The following is a 22,295-nucleotide window of genomic DNA, read 5'->3' as shown; positions in this document are numbered from 1 at the left end:
CAGAGTGAAGCCGACAATCAACGTAAAACCTTTTTTAATTTAGCCGTGATAAACTAATGCAGCCCACACTTTAAGCCTCCTTCCATCAAAAAACCGAGTTAAGAGCTTTTAGTTTGAAAAATAAAAGCAAAGACAGAAAACGTGACGTCAGCCCCAGAGATAATGATAATAATGACTTGGATTCATTTATTGCTTTTTTCTATGAGAAACACAGTGACAACAAAAACACACAAAATGATGACAAAAAACACAAACAAGAATAAATAGACTACACAGAATTGATACACAAAAATATAAAACGATAACAAAATGACTGAAAAACACACAAAATGTCACATAAAAGTGTCAGTGTTTGACAAACGCAGTAAAAAGTGTGAGCGTTAACACAACATTCTCTCTCTCTCTCTCTCTCTCTCTCTCTCTCTCTCTCTCTCTCTCCTTGTGACATTTGGACGCCCACGTTTCTGCTCCAGCGTCTCCGTCGGGTTTAGAACTGAACGACCTTTTAACGACGGAGCAGAACACACCACAGGCCTCGCTCAGCGGTTCCTCCACATTCACACTCCGACCGTCCGCCTGAGTGACAGCAGGAGGCCCCGTCCCCACCCCCCAAATCTAACTCAGAAACTTCTCTACATTCAACTAAACGTGGACAATTCAACACAAACAACAATAAATGGTAAAAAAAAAACAAAAAGCGAGCATGATTAAGACACAAGCCCGGTTCAAAACGAGTAAAATCACTTAAAAAACTACCATGAGAAAAGCTTGAGGAGAAAACTGTCAGAAAGGCTTTTTTTAAAACAGAAACAGAAGAAAAAAAACTGACTAAAATAAAGATTAAACACTTCCAAGACACAAAGAAACAGACAAACAAATTCAACTAGTTTTAATATTATAATATAAGTTGGTTTAAACTGAATTTTTGGAGATGTGCAATATTAAAATGTAAGATATTTGCATGAGGAGAAAACAAAAGTACACAAAACAAGAATAAAAAACACATACAAAACCACATAAAGGTTTTGTATGAAGAGAATCCATGAAGGAGATGAAGATAATCCAAGCCTCTCACACACACAGACACACGGTATTTATAATAAAAAATATACTAAATGAGTAAAATAAAATGAAAAACTAAATATTTAAACAAAAAGTACACAAAACAACAACACAAATGCACAAAAATATACAAAAAGGCTCCAAAAACACACAAAATGACTCCAAAAAACATACAATACAGAAAAATACACAAGATAACAACAGAAATGCACAAAACTACACCAAAAAGATACAAAAAATACACAAAATGATTCCAGAACAAAAAAAATAACTACACAAAAAACGAACAAAAACACAACAGAAAGATACAAAAATACAAAATGACTCCAAAAAACATTCATTCCAGAAAAATACACGAAACAAAAAAATATATAAAAATGAGTATAACACTACACCTCTTTGTACATCCAACCTTCAAATACAAACTCATTTGGCCGTAATTGACAACCCTACTTAAGCTCCTCCCACTATATGAATACATACTTCCGACAATAACTGTACTAGTATAATATAAATCTGACAATAAAATCCAACAAATCTAATCTGATAAGTTTAAAATCCAAACAATCCAATTTACCTTAAAAATCAGATCGCCTCAAAGAACAAAAGGATAAACTCAAACGCAGAAAACGTATTTAAAATTAGTATTTAAAAACATCAAATCTTTCAAAACAAAACAAATACATTATCTCTGTCGCTACTAAACTTCACCATACAGCAAGCGAGTGTAAACACAGTGTCTCCTACCGTCGTCCTCCCGGCTGATGGCGTTGGTGGGGCTGTGATTGGTCCCGTCTCCCCTCCTGGGTGGGCTCAGGTCGGAGGCCCCGCCCACGTCGGCTGTTAGCCACGCTGGCTCGCTCATGTCGGCCTCGTCCTCGCTGCTCAGAGAACTGTCATCCTGGGACGAGAGAGAGGATGGCAAGACGTCAGAGATCACAAACCACTGACCAGGAAGATGAATGTCCAACTCCCTCCACCCGAGCGCGTCTTCACACTGAAGCTGTTTCTACCCACTGCTGTGGAACAAGTGTATTCGTTTATTTGAATCTCTTTGGGGACTGAATTCACTGATTTTGGGTCGTAGATGAGAGGAAGGACAGAGGAGTGTGTAGAGGAGTGTGTATCTGACGTTGTGAGGACAGAGGAGGGTGTATCAACAGAATTGTGTATCATTGGACGTGAGGAGAGTTTATGTGGCAGCTCTGACCCACATCCGTCCATTACAGCCTCTCACAGGAGGACTTTCCCCGAGCTCGTCACTCTGCATTAGCCTCCTCACTTTAGAGCACACACGCGCACACGCGCGCACACGCACACGCACACGCACACGCACACGCACACGCACACACACACACACACACACACACACACACACACACACACACACACACACACACACACACACTCTAATCCTCAGTGTCATTAAATCACTGCGGCTTTAATCTGCAGTAGAAATCGTTGGAGTTCCTCGACGGTGTCGATAAGTTAGATGTTGTTTCTGGAGGAGAAACAAATCTTTGCAGCTTTAATATAATCACCAGGGGTTCCCTCACGTTTACATCTACATCTGGAGCTACAAACCACCACAGATAAGACAACAATGGTGTTTCAGTTGCACTAAGAGAAAAGATGACAAACATGTAAAGAACCCAATGAACCCTGAGAGTTACTCTGAGCAAATGTAGGAGTAAGTTAATAAAACAAGGTGAAAAACTGATTAAAAAAACCTCCTCACATAGGTTTGTATTTTTGGGTGTTATGGTCTGAGTGGTATCTAAATAAACTGGTGACTGACTACTGACTGACAATCAATAGATGTTAGAAGAAAAATAATTACACAGCTTTAGTGAGTCCAGTAAAATAATATTTAAATACCAAGAGCAACTAAAGCTACCCCATTATCTCTTGACCCTGCTCAGCCTGTGCCACTACGTGCTAAGCTAAACCAAACATCTGGGACGAGTCGCTACGTGCTAAGCTAAACCAAACATCTGGGACGAGTCGCTACGTGCTAAGCTAAACCAAACATCTGGGACAAGTTGCTACGTGCTAAGCTAAACCAAACATCTGGGACTAGTTGATACAGCTAAGCTAAAACAAACATCTGGGACAAGTTGCTACGTGCTAAGCTAAACTAAACATCTGGGACAAGTTGCTACGTGCTAAGCTAAAACAAACATCTGGGTCTAGTTGCTATGTTATAAGCTAAACCAAACATCTGGGACAAGTTGCTATGTGCTTAGCTAAACCAAATATCTGGGACAAGTTGGTACATGCTAAGCTAAACCAAACATCTGGGACAAGTTGCTACGTGCTAAGCTAAACCAAACATCTGGGACTAGTTGCTACATGCTAAGCTAAACCAAACATCTGGGACTAGTTGCTACATGCTAAGCTAAATCAAACATCTGAGGACAAGTTGTTACATGCTAAGCTAACCTAAACATGTGGGACTAGTCGCTACGTGCTAAGCTAACCTAAACATGTAGGACTAGTCGTTACGTGCTAAGCTAACCTAAACATGTGGGACTGGTTGAATGATACACAACTGGACACACAAAGCAGTACACAACATTTTTGGATGGAATATGAAACGGCTGCTGCACACTCAACACAACAAAAATAATAAACAAAAACAACCCTGAAATGACACAACGGATGACAAAAACAGACAAAATTAGTTCAATAAGACATAAAATGACACCAAATATACACAACATCACAACAAAAACAAGTAAAATTAAGTTATTTGAATGTTTTATGTGATCATTTGGAAACAAATTCAGTAATTTAAATGTTATTATTTTTTTTGTTTAGTTAACTGCCATAGAAGATTATTGGTGAGAAGAACAAAACAAAACGAGGCTCATCCCAGAGTGTCACAGACTGTGGGAACAGGTGGAGGTTAGAGGAAGAGTACGAGGAGGAGGAAGAGGAGGACGAGGAATGCTGGAGGTGAAAGAGGGAATAAAGACAAAGCAGACGATGGAGGACAGAAGGCAGAAAACGCCAGAGGAGGAGAAATGAGGCGTAAACGTTCAGAGAGAAAAGAGTTCAGTTCCCCTTCAGATTGTTCCCATTTCCACTGAGTACAAAGCTAACCTATATATATATATATATATATATATATATATATATATATATATATATTATATGTTTATTTCCTTCTTATCTGCTGCCTTCTCTTATTATTGTTTGTTTTAAGTGAATCTAAAGCAGCTGACCATTTGAATAAAGTCTGTCTGATTTAATTTCATGTCAAATTTCACCGCAATTTTCATATGACAGAGCTCATAAAACTAAAAAACCTTCATGACGCAGACTAAACAGCCTTCAGTGTGTTATGGTCATTTTTATATTCATCATCATATCCTCAAATGTATGTTCATGTGTACAATTTGTCATGTTTTAATACATGACGACTCCATTACACTTTACACTTTTGAACAGCTGAATCATCATTAAACAGTACAGAGCGTACTCAGTGCACAGAGCCAAGGCCAGAGTCTCTGCTCGCATGCAGCACACACTATCAAGGAGATAAGAGTGGCGACACATCTTCTTCATAACATACGTCTTCATCATCCTCAAATCTTTCCACTATTGGGCATCTGACTCTCCCCTCCTCCTTACCCCAGAGTGGAACTTTGCTCTTATCTGTATAAAAAGCTTAAGCTTTGAAACTGTTGAGAAGGGCGCGGCACTTCCTTCGGACGTCCGCCTGGACAGACGCTAATTTTGTTTCATTTTGTTCCATCTTGTACCTTTTTTCTTAGTTTAGAATAAACTATTTTTTATATAAAATCATCAATGCTTCTCCTGGACTCCATCATTCAACCAGAGCAATGAATCATGTCTTCAAATGAGGTCAACCGTAAATTCAGCCGTAACAAGTGCAACAAAGAAATATAAAGTAATAACAGTACAGTTAACTAATTGAACACTATTTATCATGTTGATCGTGGATTTGTGGAGGTTTAAACACCTGTAATGACGTCTGATTAGGGAAAACTGACGAAAAGTAAAAAAAATGTGTAAAGTTGTAGAAATAAATACATTTTGAAAAGATAAATCTGATTGTGGAGGTTGGTTTGAATTGCTGGGACAACATTATACTTCCAATAATGAGAGTAGGGCCTCACAGAAAATGGACAAAAAACTTGGAATTCACATTGAGAAACAGAAAAAGTTGAAAAAGAAATAAAATATAAAATGTATAAAGGGTTTGTCTTTGTTTAAAATCATGCCCCAATATATTATGTAAATGCATGTTTTGGAACAATTTTTATTTCTTAAAGGTTTATTTGTTAGGGACTGATCCAATAAACATAGATAGCTAAAAACAGCTTAAGTATCATAGTGTTTGTAGCTAATGCTAGTTTGTAACGCCCGTCCCGAGAACAGTTGATTGGAAAATAAACAAGTGAAATGGGTACAATCAGGAATATAAAAATTAATTTTTCAGAAACAATTTTGGAAAAAATCAAACATAACAGCAGCTCTGTTGCTGAAATAACCAGGATTTGGTGAAGTTTGTGAAGTTCAGGTAAAGAATTCCAGAATTATTTACAGAGAGCAGAAAACAGAGAGAGCAGTTTGTTTAAGAAACAAGTGTAGCAAAAAGAAAAGTTACATTTCACTCATAATTTCATTCAAAATCACTCTGAGTTACTGTATATCATGCTAAACCTGAGGGTGATTCATCAGTTAGCATTAGCAATATTAGGCTGAAAATGAAATGAAATATTTATATGACACAGACTAAAGCATCACTAACATGTTTTGTTACATGTCACATTTCCATATATCGTACCTGTAAAAACCATGAAACAGAAACAAATGGAAACGTGGAAAAATTCGGAAACAGAATTAAGGAGAATTAAGGAAACTGTCAAAGAGAAAGTGTGTGTGTGTGTGTGTGTGTGTGTGTGTGTGTGTGTGTGTGTCTCCTCAGCAGCGTTTGCATGAATTTCATTAGGAAAATCAATTAGAAGCGTTTTTGTTCCCAGGTGCAGCTCACCCGTGTCTCTTTGTTTTACCTCCGTCACACGTCTCTCTAGCTGTTTTTATTCCTGCTCTCCTTCCCCCTCCATCCATCCATCATCCATCCTCCATCCGTCCTCCTCCTCCTCTTAACTCCACCCTCGCTGCTTTCTTAGATGGTTTCCTCCATCAGAGGTGAGAAACGTTCCCTCCCCTCCATCAAACGTTTGATGGTTTCCATGGATACAGAGACAAGTCAGACATTGTTGTCGGTTTGAAGTAATTCAGACATGGACAGACGCACGTGTTTCACTGTAAAGGGTTTAATTGTGTTTGTAAATGTTAAGAAAAAATTCTGCCCAAATGAAATAAAAATTGGCCAAAAACTAAATAAATCAAAGGACATTTAAGTATCATTTATTGCTTGGATATTGTTGATTTCTTCCGTACTTTGGCGGGGTGACAGAAGGCCAACGAGGCATATGAAATGCTCTAATTCTGACAAAGACCAGATGAAGTGCTCCACCAACAGGTGAAGGAATTATAACCTCCCAATAAATAATCCTCCACAGCAACCAGTCACAGGATAACACGATGACCAGTCTGACTCTAACAGCAGCTGCTCAGTGACCAGTCTGAAGGGAAACATTAGAACTGTTTCAGTGGTTTTAGTGACCGTGTGCATCGGATCACGCGGTTTATTCAGCGAGCATGCACACTGGATGCTGATTGGCTGAGCAGAGGGTTACCAGACACGTGAGGCAGTCAATGACCTCCGACTAGGTCGAAGGTCGTCAATAATTCAATCACCTCCAGCTCACGCACGTGAGCGCCGTACACAAGCACAGGTATGACCGCTGATTCACCACAGGACAGGACGTCAAAAACAACGGCTTCTGCAGAGTCTGAGCGCGTCAACGAGAAAAAAAACCACAGAGGAAGAATTCAGAGATCAACTCAGTTTGTGATTTTATCTGTGAGCGAGGTCGATGAAATGCTGTAGGGAAGAGAGGATGATCTCTGAGGAGAGGAGGAGGTATCGACAACACACACACACACACACACACACACACACACACACACACACACACACACACACACACACACACACACACACACACACACACACACACACACACACACACACACACACACACACACACACACACACACACACACACACACACACACACAGAGGAGCTCCACTGCAGAATATTGATCTCTGAGAATACCAGGCATGAAGAGAAAGTGATGGTGTGAGGGTATCACTACACGCACGCGCACACACACACACATTTATGAACACAACAGAGTCATCATTTACAGTTCGTTTGATTTGATATGTTGAGATATTTCTTTTATTTCTGTATGTTAGTCTCTGGTAGACTCTGGTAGACACTCTGTTGCGTTAGCTACATGCTAACTGGATTCCAAAACACACACGCTTGTACACTTTGTTCACATAACCCTAAGGCCATGCTGCAGTCGGCTGGACTGGATCATGGTGATAAAACAGACCTCCTCCACTGAGTGAGTTGTTTGCAGGAGCAGCAGTCGCTCGGTGCTCAACTAACCTAAACAACTGGTAGCTACATGCTAAGCTAATCTAAACATCTGGGACTGGTCGCTATGTGCTAAGCTAACCTAAACATCTGGGACTGGTTGCTACGTGCTAATCTAAACTGCACATACAAACACAACAATTGCACAATGAAACTGAAAAAATAACAAAAAATGTCCATTACAAAAAAAGGCCGTTATGTGAAAATGACCTGTTATGAGAAAAATATTAGTGCCCAGTGACACTTATATCATTGTAATGAAGTTTATTAAAACATTTTGGATACAAAAAAACAGTTAACAATTAATAAGTAGGACAGATCCCCTGATAATTAATATCTGGTCCTATAAATACTTTATATTTATTAAACTGGGTGTTTTAAATATATTTGATCTTTTCACCTGCACCTTCAGCTCATGCCTGGAGGTGTAGCAGCTCAACAGTCGACTGGTAAAATAATATTCATGGTTATTTTTGTGTCAATAATAACCTGTAATGGTGACGTTCTTTGTTCTCTTTGATTTCCCTCGCTCTCCGTGTGTCAGCCACTTCCTGTCTACGTCTCCTGAAGCCTCTCACATCCTTTCACAGTAAAGTAGTGTTTTATGTCTGTAATTTTCAGCTTTGCTGGATGCTGTAAATAGAATCCTTTGACTAGTTTGAAATTATTATTAATTATTATTATTATTATTATTATTAAATAACTGTTATTCTCAGCGTTGCTGGATGATGCCTGGCTTCTGCTGCAGTGTGTCACCAGATATAATGATGACCAGTTGAATTAATACACTAGCACTGAGTGACAGCAACACGTCAAAGAAGGAACAGCAACTTTTATCAGATGAAGATCATCTAAGCAAAGGAAAAAATGACTGAGTCCATGCGTGCGTGTGTGTGTGTGTGTGTGTGTGTGTGTGTGTGTGTGTGTGCATGTGCGTGTGCGTGCGAAGCTGGAGGCTACGAGCGTTCCCCCTGAGGAGCTCATTTGCTCTGTGAGGAGCTGAGTGTGTTTAAAGATCAGGAGGTCTCCAGAGTCATACACGCACACGTTTTAATGACATCTGAGCACATTTTCATAATAAATCTTCAAAATGAGGACATGAAAAAAGTGTATACAGAGTGTAACTTTTGGCCCCTAGGGGCCAAGTGTGGAAGCACACACACACACCTGCTCATATTTCAGTTAAAGACCCTGATTTTAACTCTACTTGTGAGAACAATGTCAGGTTTAAAGGTCCTATATCAACTTTTTTGAGCTTTTAACATTGTTACAATGTTAATTCCTGATCAAAAACATCCCAAAGTATTATTGGGATTCATTCCTGTATCTCTGAGAAATCCTCAATAATCCTGCTCTCTGAGCTGCTTCTCAGCCTCTTCTGAAAAACGAGCGGTTCAAATGTTAGTTACGTCACTAGAATTCTGAACCATCGCATCCAGGAAGTGCCTGCTGCTGGTGCCACGCCTCCACAGTGAACATACACGCCCATTCTCTCTGGTGCAAGAGGCATGCGAGCGGCCGAAGAACATCTGTTTGGATGGTCATTGTCTTGTCTTATCCAGTCTGCACAGGGAAAATAAACGGACTTTGTTTTTGTACCAAATGATAATGTCTGGTAACCGAAAATGGAATTTGTTCAAACTTCCTAAAGAAGAGTCTAATCGCCAGAAGTGGTTGGAATGTATCTCTGGGAGCAAGCGACACATCATCCAGCATTCGTTAGTCTGTGACCGTCACTTTACAGAAGACTGCTTGATGAACCTTGGCCAGTTCCAAGGTGGATTGTCCAGTAAATTACGTCTTCAAACCGGAGTGATTCCCACAATAAAACCCACTGATGGAGAGACCACAGCTGTAAGTAAAATAACCCTCTAGCCAAATGTTAGCCATACTCACTTCTTTGTCTTTATATTTTAAATACATTCTCAGGAACTGTCTGTTGCCCATGTCATGAAATGGGAGGTACTCACACAGGGAGAGGCGGCGCTCCGAGAAATCGTGCGTCTCAACTTCCGGGTTGAAAGAAAATAAGTAATATATCTTAATAAATAAGCATTTTATTTTGCAAAATGTAAAATATTACCAATGTGTGGCTGTAGTTGATTTTGGAAGGTCTTAATATAGCATGATATAGAAGCTTTAAGAGTTCTCAAGTATTCCTGACTTATGAGGACCTGCAGTGTGTGTGTGTGTGTGTGTGTGTGTGTGTGTGTGTGTGTGTGTGTGTGCGTGTGTCTGTGTGTGTGTGCTTCCACACTTGGCCCCTAGGGGCCAAAAGTTACACTCTTTATACACTTTTTTCATGTAAAAAAGGTCCTCATTTTGAAGATTTATTATAGAAATGTGCTCAGATGTCATTAAAACGCGTGTGTGTGTGTGTGTGTGTGTGTGTGTGTGTGTGTGTGTGTGTGTGTGTGTGTGTGTGTGTGTGTGTGTGTGTGTGTGTGTGTGTGTGTGTGTGTGTGTGTGTGTGTGTGTGTAAATGAACGTGTACCATACGCCTGCACATCTGATCTACATTTTCCATAGACTTAGAATGGGTACACAGGCACAGTGCACAAGTCATGTGAGCATGTGTGCTTGTGGACGTGTTAACACGTTTACAATCGCTTTAATGTGCATACACACTAAAGCGATTGCACACCTACACCACACCTGGATGTGCACCTAACAAACATAGATATATCAGTCACACGTAGATGCAGGTGTGGCGTGAGTGAATGTATAGTGATCAGGTGACCTTCACTATCGATCATCGTCCATGTGACATGTAAACACAAACATATGAGGCGCTTACTGCAGAGGTATACACGCGTGCAGGTATGTAAGTGTGTGAGTGTGTGTGTATAACGGACCACCATTTAGTCCGGTCTGTGTCATGACACCCGTCCACAGAGTGGTAGTGACTGTAGTGTTACGCTGTGAGTCAGATTGTTGCTGTGATTGGAGAGGATACAACACTCACACACACTTACTGACTTGCACACGTGTAAAAGCCCGCACGCCTAACAATTTTTTGTGTGTGTGCGTGTTGGCACGGAGCCGAGTGTGTGTTTGTGCGTCTGTTCATGAAGACGACACATGCTGGAGTGTTAGCTTCACCAGAGGAAGATTCAGAGGAAGTGAGTGACAGTTTACACTATACACACACACTGATACACAACACACACATACACACACAGATGGAGAGTTTACACACACGCGCATGTGTGTGTGAAAAAAGGAGGTCAGGCCCTCAGTGACCTTTATAACCCATCTGTTAAATCCACCGGCAACCTGGTCACCAGAGGAACCGTGTGTGTGTGTGTGTGTGTGTGTGTGTGTGTAGCTCGTGATGGACACCAAAGAATGAATTATTCCCATGGAAACAGAGACTAACACAGCAGACAGCACAGACTGATGTAGAATAAGCCACTGAGGTCATTGTGTTACTCAGGAACACATCATTGTTAAATACACACAGGAGTGAGCGGTGTCCATTAGCGGATATCACTCACCCAATACTCTCGTATCCCTCCACTGGATCCCTAAATACTGTAAAGGACCTGCTTTAAGAGCCAATCCTGTAGCTCACGCTCAGACCAGGGTTTGGGTTAGCCAAACATCTGGGACTGCTTGCTACGTGCTAAGCTAAACCAAACAACTGTGACTGGTCGCTATGTGCTAAGCTAACCCAAACATCTGGGACTGGTCGCTACGTGCTAAGCTAACCCAAACATCTGGGACTGCTTGCTACGTGCTAAGCTAAACCAAACAACTGTGACTGGTCGCTATGTGCTAAGCTAACCCAAACATCTGGGACTGGTCGCTACGTGCTAAGCTAACCCAAACATCTGAGACTGGTTGCTACGTGCTAAGCTAACCCAAACATCTGGGACTGGTCGCTACGTGCTAAGCTAATCCAAACATGTGAGACTAGTTGCTATGTACTAAGCTAACCCTAATATCTGGGACTGGTAGCTACGTGCGAAGCTACCCCAAACATCTGGGACTGGTCGCTACATGCTAAGCTAATCCAAAACCTGTGAGACTAGTTGCTACGTGCTAAGTTAACCCTAACATCTGGGACTGGTCGCTACATGCTAAGCTAACCCAAACACCTGGGAGTGATCGCTACATGCTAAGCTAACCCATACTTCTGAGATTGGTCACTACATGCTAAGCTAACCCAAACTTCTAGAACTGATTGCTATGTGCTAAGCTAACCTAAACATCTGGGACTGGTTGCTACATGCTAAGTAAACCTAAACATCTGGGACTGATAATTATGTGCTAAGCTAATCCAAACATCTGGGACTGGTCGCTATGTGCTAAGCTAACCTAAACATCTGGAACTGGTTGCTACGTGCTAAGCTAACCTAAAATTCTGGGACTGGTCGCTACGTGCTAAGCTAACCTAAACATCTGGGACTGGTCGCTACATGCTAAGCTAATCCAAACATGTGGAACTGGTTGCTACATGCTAAGCAAACCCTTTTTAAATCCTTAGAATACAGGCGGATTTTATATATTCAGGGAAATGTCCGGGTTTCCCTATAACCATGAACGCATCTAGGGGAACACATTACTTTAAATGACCGTAACTCTGCTAATATTTGCTCTATCTCAGAAATTCTCAGTTTCTGAAATATATGTTGTTGCTCTTTACACCCAGTATCATGTTATTACAGTAATTTTACTCACACGTGACAAAATCATTAAAGATGCTGCTTTGTTTTGTTGAAATCGTCACACATGAGGAAAAAGCAAGACAGACTAAAGTCCAAGATGGATTAAAAGACACAAAATACTGGTGGATTTAATAAAAAAAATCAGCAGGAAGATCCTCTGAATCAGGGGTTCCCAATCTTTTTTGTCCGATGTACCCCTTTGCATTTTTGTCAAATCACGTGTACCCCCGTCATATCATTAGTACCTCTCCATAATTTTATATGCTTTTTCATTTGTGGAACAGCGGGCTCTCCTAAATGCCTAACTGTGTCTCCAACATTGGTTCACTTAGGATTCATCTACAAATTGTTTTGGTATTCACTTCAACAGTAAATGAATACGGTCTCCAATGTAAAATGTAGCTAATTATTGTCTCCCATTGTCAGAAGTGTGATAAAAGTGTCTACAGCATAAAATAATCCTGTTTCAATAAATAAGAACATTGTCTAAAAAAGAACCAGGAGCATTTACTTATCATTTTTAAATGAATTGTTAAATTGCTCTGGATGATAAAACCTCCATGGATGTTCAGAGAGGGATTTTAAAACTAAGGAGCCACTGAGCTCTTTAGTTAAGGTAAGATGAATGTCGTTCTGCGTTTGTGTAACTTGTCTTTACTCTGTGTACGTTAATGTAAGTGTGAAGGGATGTTTATAATGTGTGGGAGCTTTTTAGAACTGAGTATAGTGTGTTAGTTTAAACTGTGCTCAATGTTTAGTAGATGACTTTAAAATAGTGTGTGTGTGTGTGTGTGTGTGTGTGTGTGTGTGTGTTCCTACGTTTGGGACTAAAGCTGATGATCCTCTGTGTTTATGGTTCATTCCAACACTGAAAACATGAAGCATTCGTAGCTAATCATTGACCCACTGAGCTCAGTCAACAAAGGTGTGTGTGTGTGTGTGTGTGTGTGTGTGTGTGTGTGTGTGTGTGTGTGTGTGTGTGGATCTTTCCTATGAGAGTGTGACCTGCAGCCCGCGATGCTGCTGATATCAGGGATTAGAGGAATCTTGGACACTCGTCCTAATCCGGTCGCTCTCACATCTGACCTGTTTCCCTCCAGGAACCAATCACATGGTCAGATTAAAGAGGACAAAGGTCATTGGCTGACAAGGTTTGTTCCACCTAACAAACACAGACATGTACATGCACACACACACATGCACAACCTGAACCAGGTAACATAGCCCCGCCCCTTTACCCTTTGACCCGGCTGAACCAGCGCTGCTACATGCTAAGCTAACCCAAACGTGTGAAACTGGTCTTGGGTTTGGAATTACTTCATAGTTTCAGAGAAAGAAACACATTTAAGATCTATTCTATGTATATACATCTGTGACAAAGGACAGGTACATTTCAGTTTTACTTCCATTTTTAGTTGTTTTGTTCATTTTTGTGAACTATAATAACCCTGTTAGCCTGTGCTGCTACATGCTAAGCTAAACAAACATGTGGGGCTAGTGGCTACGCGCTAAGCTGACCAAACATGTAGGACTGATGGCTACATGCTAAGCTAACCAAAAATGTAGGACTGGTGGCTACGTGCTAAGCTAACCAAACATGTAAGACTGGTGGCGACTTGCTAAGCTAACCTAAACATGTGGGACTGGTCGCTACTTGCTAAGCTATCCCAAACATGTGGGGCTGGTGGCTACGTGCTAAGCTAACCAAACATGTAGGACTGGTGGCTACCTACTAAGCTAACCAAACATGTAGGACTGGTGGCTACGTGCTATGCTAACCAAACATGTAAGGCTGGTGGCTACGTGCTAAGCTAACCAAACATGTAAGACTGGTGGCTACGTGCTAAGCAAACCAAACATGTAAGACTGGTGGCTACGTGCTAAGCTAACCAAACATGTAAGACTGGTGGCTACGTGCTAAGCTAACCAAACATGTAAGACTGGTGGCTACGTGCTAAGCTAACCAAACATGTAAGACTGGTGGCTACGTGCTAAGCTAACCAAACATGTAAGACTGGTGGCTACGTGCTAAGCTAACCAAACATGTAAGACTGGTGGCTACTTGCTCAGCCATCCCAAACATGTGGGGTTGATCGCTACTTGCTAAGCTAACCAAACATGTGGGGCTGGTCGCTACTTGCTAAGCTAACCAAACGTGTCAAAGATGTTGTGATATTCAGGAAAGTCATTTGTCTGGACTCTCTGACTGTGGTGACAGAGAGGAGGAGCCTGTTCAAGGTGAAATCCATCTTGGTCAATGTGTCCCACCCACTCCATGATGTGCTGGTCAGTCACAGAAGCACCTTCAGCACCTTTAGAACCTTCAGCACCAGGCTGATCCAACCACGGTGCTCCACAGAGCGCCACAGGAAATTATTCCTGCCTGTGGCAATCAAACTGTATAATTCATCTCTGTTTTGTAAATATCTGAATCATATTGGTATATATTTGTATATTATTATTATTATCTATCCTACTTTTTTCTACTACTGTAATGTGTGTGTTTCTGATCCCTATTTTTAACAGTCTTTTACTTAATTAAACACTTATTTATTGTTTATTCTTTCTTTTGTCTTTGTTAACCTTTTTATTCTTTTATTTGTGATGTTTTTCAGTGGCTGTAACAAAAGCAATTTCCCCCTGGGATTAATAAAGGAATTCTGATTCTGATTCTTTTCTTTAAAAAAAAAGTTTTAGAAGCTGGAGATTTTCCTGCATTTGTGTAAAATAAACACAGTGTTATGAGGGCCTGATGTTGGTGGTCCTCACACAGCAGCTGATGGTTTACTGTGGGCAGCAGATTGAGAGCTTTGTGCTTTCTGTGGTGGATTGACTGAGTGCAGGACGGAGAGCGTGAAAGGGGATTTGGAGCAAACCACAGATAGATCTGCTTTAGTTAGGAAGACAGATGTCTGACTGAAAGAGTCACACACGCACACGCACACACGCATACGCACACACGCACACGATCGATGGAGAGGTTTAGAGCGAACCAAAAGAGAAAGATAATACTGCCACGAGTACGTCCACAAAGAGCAGGAAACTGAATAACAGGATGCTGGGAATCATCGCTCACATACAAACTTTAGACGCTTTTACAACAAATATATATATATATATATATATAAGTATGTCGGTGGTTCATGGTTCAGTTTTCTCCTGAGCTTCAGACATGTTTCAACCACTTGGTTTGGAGCTGTCTTTATATCTTTACTCTGTAGCTGCTTTTCCACTAAAATGACCCAGAACTTCCATGGTTCATGGTTGTAAACTGTAAGAACAAATCCACCGAAGGAACCTGTAGCTACTTTTGCACTAAAATCAGCAGGAACCATTTAGACAGTTGTTTTTCCATCTAAATTACCTAGAACTAATTGAGGGTCACATTTTCTGTTGAATCTAAGGTGTGTTTATACTGCGCTAACGTATAACATTTTGTTCACTGTTGTATTTTTCCTTTGATGGGTGCATTTTCTTTGCACCAAATTTAGCCACTTTTCCACCAAAGCTAGCAGGAACTTTATAGTTCAGGGTTGAATTTTACATGGAACTAATCAATCATTAAATCAATCAATTCTTCTCATCCTTGGCGTGTGTCCAACTAGTCCCCATTACAAAGTTCTGGGTAAATTTGCTGTAAAACAGCTTTTATTAGTTATAAATGTTGTCGATGATGTAAAACATACAAAACGTTCTTTGTTTTAAACTTTAAACATGCCTCAAACACAAAGTGGAGAACTGAGTGTTCCAGGGCTGACTTTCACGATATAAACTCTAGGTCGTTCAACAGGAAGGATGACGATTGGGCAGCTCTCAGATGGGCGGAGTCAGATGATCATTGCTGGAACTCCCTGCTCACTGATTGGCTCAGATCGACTACTTTAACTGTGTGATTTTATTGCTTTTAATGCTGGGATGTGAATTGTGATCCAAGGGGAAATATTTTTTGTAACTGTAATTCACAGTGAGTGTGTTTTTTACTGATAATAATCTGTATTTGTTGCTTTTAATTCTCTTTTCAACACATCTGTATGTTTATCACAGCGACTATTAGTAAAAGAAACAAAAGACATTTTATTGTGAAGAAATCCAAATGTTTTACAATCATTTATTTATTGTTACTTATTGATCTATTTTATCTATCTATCCATTTGTTTATTTACTTTTTACATATTTATTTAGAACTTTTTATTTGTGTATCTATTTATTTCATATTTATTTCTCCATGTATTTATTAGTTTTTCATGTATCTATTTATTTCAAATTGTTATTTGTGCATCTTTTTTCTTTTTTTGATTTTGATGCTTTTATGTCACCAAACTTTCTAAACATCTCAAAGCTCTACTTTTCCTACACTCGTCCTAAAACTTGTCTAATTGCTCACGTGACGTCTTTGTAACTTCATCTTTATCTTCATAACGCTCGGCCTTTTCTCTCGTCTTCTAAGTATAAAAATCTCACTAATGGATCTTTAAGTATTTGCTTCACTCGCTCCTCACAGACAACTTTGTTCCAGTGTTTTCCACTGGAGATGTTGCCATGGAAACCAGCGATGCTGAAAGACTCTGTCCTTCAGCAGGAAAGTGTCAATCTGCACGGGATAAACAGCTCTGAGCCCTGACCTTTGACCCAATGATCACTTCACACTGAAAGCATGAAGAAGATTCTGGAATGAGTGAAAATAAAGAAAGAACAAAGAGTTTTTAAACATAAAATGCAGATGATAAAAGCAGGAAACGACCGCTGCACAGACGCTCCAAAAAAAACACATAAACATGTCCAATAACAGCCCCGCCCCCTTTACCCTATGACCCTGCTCGTTGCTACATGCTAAGCTAACACAAACATGTGGGATTGAACAGACAACGTTAACATGACTTAAGGAATATGAAACAGCCACTGCACAGGCTGACAAAGACGACACTAGTGAAACAAGATGATTTCAAAAATACATTCATATGTTTTGTATAATAAAAAAAGAGCTTCAGAGTATGTACAGTATGTGGAATGAGAAACTGCTGCTGTACAGACTGTCAAAATAAAAGCCCAGAAAATGTTTTTACACAAAAAGAAAGAAAAATACACAAAACAAAAACAGAAACGAAGAAACAGACAAAATGAGAATAAAATTACACCAAATCACTCAAAAACACAAAAAATAGTAGAAAGATGAACAAAATGACGGTAAAATAAAACAACATGACTCAAAAACACATAGAATATTAGAAACATAGACAAAATGAGAATAAAATTACACAATAGACTCAAAAAACACACAAAATAGAAGAAAAATACACAAAATGACTCAAAAACAAATAAAATATAAGCAAAATAACAAAATTACACAAGAATCCAATAAAATGACTCCAAACACACAAACTCTTTGTTGTTTCCTGTTCACGCTCTGATTGGACATTATTCTTAATATTGATCATGTGACCATCACATCAGGTTTGTATCTATATTTGATCTGATCCTTTATTTCACTGCTTATATTAAGAATTTATTACCGTCACTTTAAACTCAGCTCGTTATGATAAATATCACATTTTAAAATGTTTCCAAAGTGATTTCGTCTCGTTTTTCGTCACAAACTGTGAAAAAAAAAAAAAAATTTAATCTATTGATTGTTTCTTTCAATCAGCGTCACGCACAGAAAGGTCCGCCGCGTGCACGCTCATTCCGCAGCTCCACCCTCACGCACACGCACGGTGACCGCCCTCCTCCTCCTCTATCTCCTACACACACACACGAACACACGCACGCGCTGTGCATGTGACCGCCTCCATCAGTCTGCTGCTTAGAATAAACAGCGGGGGGTGCACGCACACGCACACGCACACGCACACGCACGGATGCGGGTTCTACCTGTGGTTCCGGTGCTGTCGGTGCTTCCTCCACGCGCTGCTGTAAATCCGAGTGGCACGCGGAGCAGTGCGAGCGCACGGCCGCACCGACAGGAGAGCGGGGAGGGGCGGGGCCGCGGCTGTGACGTCACGCACAGGGAGCGGACACAGAGCCGCTTTTAAGACAATGGAAGATGTTCATCACATGTTGGTTTTTATCATTTGTTTAATTTAATTTAATTAGCCACGAGACTAAAACACAGCACGAGCTCAAACATTAACTGTCGTCACAGAAAGAGTGAAAAGGAGCATCTTATAGAAAACTACAATAATAATAATAATAATAAAACAATCACATCATTATTTATTATTATTATAGTAACATACATTGTTATACTGGTTAACAGAGGGGTAGGATTAAATAAGTCAGACTTCTTCCCACTTCTTTTTTAAACGTGAAAATGTTTCATTGAATTCTTCCTACTTTGTGTTTTTGACTTGTTTTAGAAACTAACTTATTTGTGACATTCCTTTTATTTGATATGTATTGTTTTTGTTTTTACATGTTCAAAAATAAATAAATCAAATCAAATTATAATTATTATTATTATTTTATCTATTTTTATGGCTTTATGCTCACATTTACTGATGATCCATACTATAATATTATGGCTATCCGTTTGTTTAAGAATAAATTAATAACTGGTACAAAGGAGGAAAAAACACTCATTTCTGGTGCTTTTGGGTGGTGACGAGCAGTTCACACGCGCACACACACACACACACACACACACACACACACACAAACACACACACGCCACCCAGCGGCGGACTGTGAAATTGCATCATATAATTTCTGTATAACTGTAGTTTTGTGTGGATTAAATCAGTGGTTCTAGTCTCCTTTTTCTTATTTATAAATCCAAGTCCGCCCTTCGTCCGACTACAACATTTTGATTAGAAAACATTGTAAAAACAACTATAGATCATAATGATGGAATGAAACTTTATAGAAACTGACTTTGTAAATAAGTGGAATTAAACACTATTTACAGCAGTGGTTCGCAACCTTTTTTGGATCGTGACCCCATTTTGATATCTACAATTTCAGGCGACCCCAAACAATTAGTTTTTGATCATGTTTGAGCTCAGATTTTTTTGATTTTTTTTTACTGCATTTTAGTTAAACTATTATTATATTTCCCAAAGTAAAAGTATAGAAATAATTATTTAAGAATGTGTGTTGTTTTAATTTTATTTAAAAAAGAAAAAAGTGATAATTTGAACATTTCAAAAATCTTTTTCCATTTTTCTGAAATTTAAGGCAACTAACTATTTCTATCCTTTTTATCATTTCTGGTCATCTCATGCCTGGGGCGGGACCACGACTGACACTTTATTTGTTCATTTTCCTCTCTCTGAAGTGTCATTGCATACACCTAGGGGGACACGTACCCCCATTTGAGAAACAGTGGATTAAATAAGCAGGAGTGAGATGGAATCCCTCTGTGTCCAGGAAGGAGAAGAAAGGAACGATAAACATCGATTAGCTGAAAGTCAGCAGCGAACATGCACACCAGAGTCACCATAACACCTACCAAACATTAGCACATATAGCTCACCCAGTAGAATGGACACCAGTTCAATCAGAACATCCATATTTTCATGTAATAATCTGGAAAGTTCTGGGGTGTTGAACCTTAAACATGTTTAAAGATGAATTATTGAAAATGATTGAACAGAAACAAGCAACGCCGTTAGAGGTCGATCACCAGTTAGATGAGGCACCATTTAAACTGTAACACCTAAAGGTTTGATGTGTAGCGTGTGTTGTGAGGAAGGTGACTAATGGGATTGTTAAACCATTAACAAACATCTGTAACTAATTATTGAATAGATAATAATGAGTCAGCTGGATAATTAATTTATGAATAAGGCGTGGGAGTAAATACGTTTCACTTCTTCAACTCTTTTTCGGCTATGAAAACTAACTCATTAACCAACTATCTAATAATCAGAAAAGCTACGGTGTGTTTTTGTCTTGTGTTGTTCTTTTTTTTTACATGTTGACAATATTTTCACACGTAATTTATCAATCAAACTGTAGGTGTTCTGGTTCAAGTGGCGTCCATTTTAACTGGTGACCGACGTCCAACTATAAAGACTGATTAATGAACAGATGATTATTGGGACCAAGTCGAGCTAATGTGTAAAGACTTTACAATAAATCTAAATAAATAACAGATATTTATAGACAGCAGAGTGTTAGTGATTTTTGGTCACCGAGTAAAATAGACACCAGTTCAACCATAACACCTAGTTTTGTACAATATTAACAATAAGGAATGGTTTGGGGGGTGGGGTGGGGGGCACACATAGCTCTCTTTTTTGTGTGTGTTGTCAGGTTGGGTTTCTCCATTTTAATAATAAACAGGTGCAGGAAATAAACTTGCATTTTTCCTGTCAAAATAAAAGCCTTTCCAAAAGGATAAAAGGGAAAACTTTCCCTGGCATGTGGCGAGATATTTGAAGATCTTTGTTTCAGCCAAAATGATCGACAAATATTCACACACACACACACACACACACACACACACACACACACACACACACACACACACACACACACACACACACACACACACACACACACACACACACACACACACACACACACACACACACACACACACACACACACACACACACACACACACCCCTCCTCCAAAACATAATGAAACCTCTTCCCTCTAGAGGAGGCTGAATAATGGCCAGAGGAGAACGACCCATAAATGATAATGAACCTCCTGATTCTGCGTTTTTAATTCCTCCTGTGATTGCCTCCCCCCCGCCGTCTCCACCCCCCCCACCCCCATCCAACCCCCAACACCTAAAAAAACCTCATTTTTATTCCAGCCCATCTTCCTCTGCGTCCTCATCCTCATTACACACAAAGCCAACCGTACGCACACACACACACACACACACACACACACACACACAAAATGTCTTTTACAAATACAAATAATTTTTGACACACAGGATTTTTTGTACGTGCACACAGACTGGTGCCTGAGGAGATCATTTGGTACTTTATTAAGATTTTGTTTTTAGTCTTGTTAATATGAAGCGTGTCTTTTTAAAGTGATCATGGGTGAGTTTATGAATAAAGTGATGAATGGTGATGTGTTTTTGTGTTTTTGTGTGTAACCCTTTTTAAAAAATCTGACATTTTGCCTTGTTTGGACTTACAGCTTGTTTTAAAGCAGTGATAAAAAAAACTGTCTACGCTGACATGTGTGTGTGTGTGTGTGTGTGTTTGTGTGTGTGTGTGTCCTCCTGCAGAGTAACCCCCCCCCCACCACCAGGATGCACCCTGGGTAATTTCCTCCTCTTATTGAATTGGGACGGAAGGAAAGATGAAGAGATGAACAGATGAGAGGAGCTAATGCGCGCGCGCACGCGCACACGCGCACACACACACACACACACACACACACACACACAGTCCAATGAGAATTAGTGCTCCAGGACTAATAAATGACTCCTTTCTGATCATGTGATCAATGACCTTTGACCCTGGTAGTTTCGTTGTGTGTTGTCTTTAGGTGGTGTTGTGTATGTGAATGCTGACTCATGATTGTTAAAGCATGACACAGCACCCTCTGCTGGCTGCCAGATGCTCTCACTCTTTGTGACTGTAGGTGGTCAGGGCCTCACACGACGAGTCACATGACCACAAGTCAGCGTGAGCCAATCAGAGGACAGCAGGGTGTGTGTCTGTGTCCACTAAGTAACCCCATGCACAGAGGCTTGGCTTAATTGGAAGGAGCTCATCACTCTCTTATCACCACACACACACACACACACACACACACACACACACACACACACACACACACACACACACACACACACACACACACACACACACACACACACACACACACACACACACACACACACACACACACACACACACACACACACACTGCCAACAACAACACAGTAAAACATCTCAGCCGTGGTGCATTATGGGATGGAGACCAAGGTGGTGGCTATATATGATGACAGACACTGAAGAAATACACAATAGATCAGTTGTTCTCAAAGTGTGGGGTGCACCACCCTGGTGGGGAATAGAAGTACGACAGGTGGGTCAATAAGAC

General features: G+C 40.1%; 1 protein-coding gene across 1 annotated transcript in view; it reads right to left on the bottom strand.

The window, feature by feature from the left end:
* Positions 1-22,295, bottom strand: part of LOC114466778 (nucleolar protein 4-like) — a 66,956-nt gene that overhangs the window by 34,107 nt on the left and 10,554 nt on the right. Inside the window, exon 5 of the mRNA XM_028452501.1 lies at positions 1,810-1,963. Within this exon, the coding sequence (XP_028308302.1) occupies positions 1,810-1,963 (154 nt within the window). The remainder of the gene's footprint in view (positions 1-1,809; positions 1,964-22,295) is intronic.

This window comes from Gouania willdenowi, chromosome 7 (assembly GCF_900634775.1).
Source record: "Gouania willdenowi chromosome 7, fGouWil2.1, whole genome shotgun sequence".
In the NCBI taxonomy this organism is placed as follows: domain Eukaryota; kingdom Metazoa; phylum Chordata; class Actinopteri; order Blenniiformes; family Gobiesocidae; genus Gouania; species Gouania willdenowi.
Note: the sequence above shows the minus strand (reverse complement) of the source record. Positions and strands in the feature narration are given on the sequence as shown.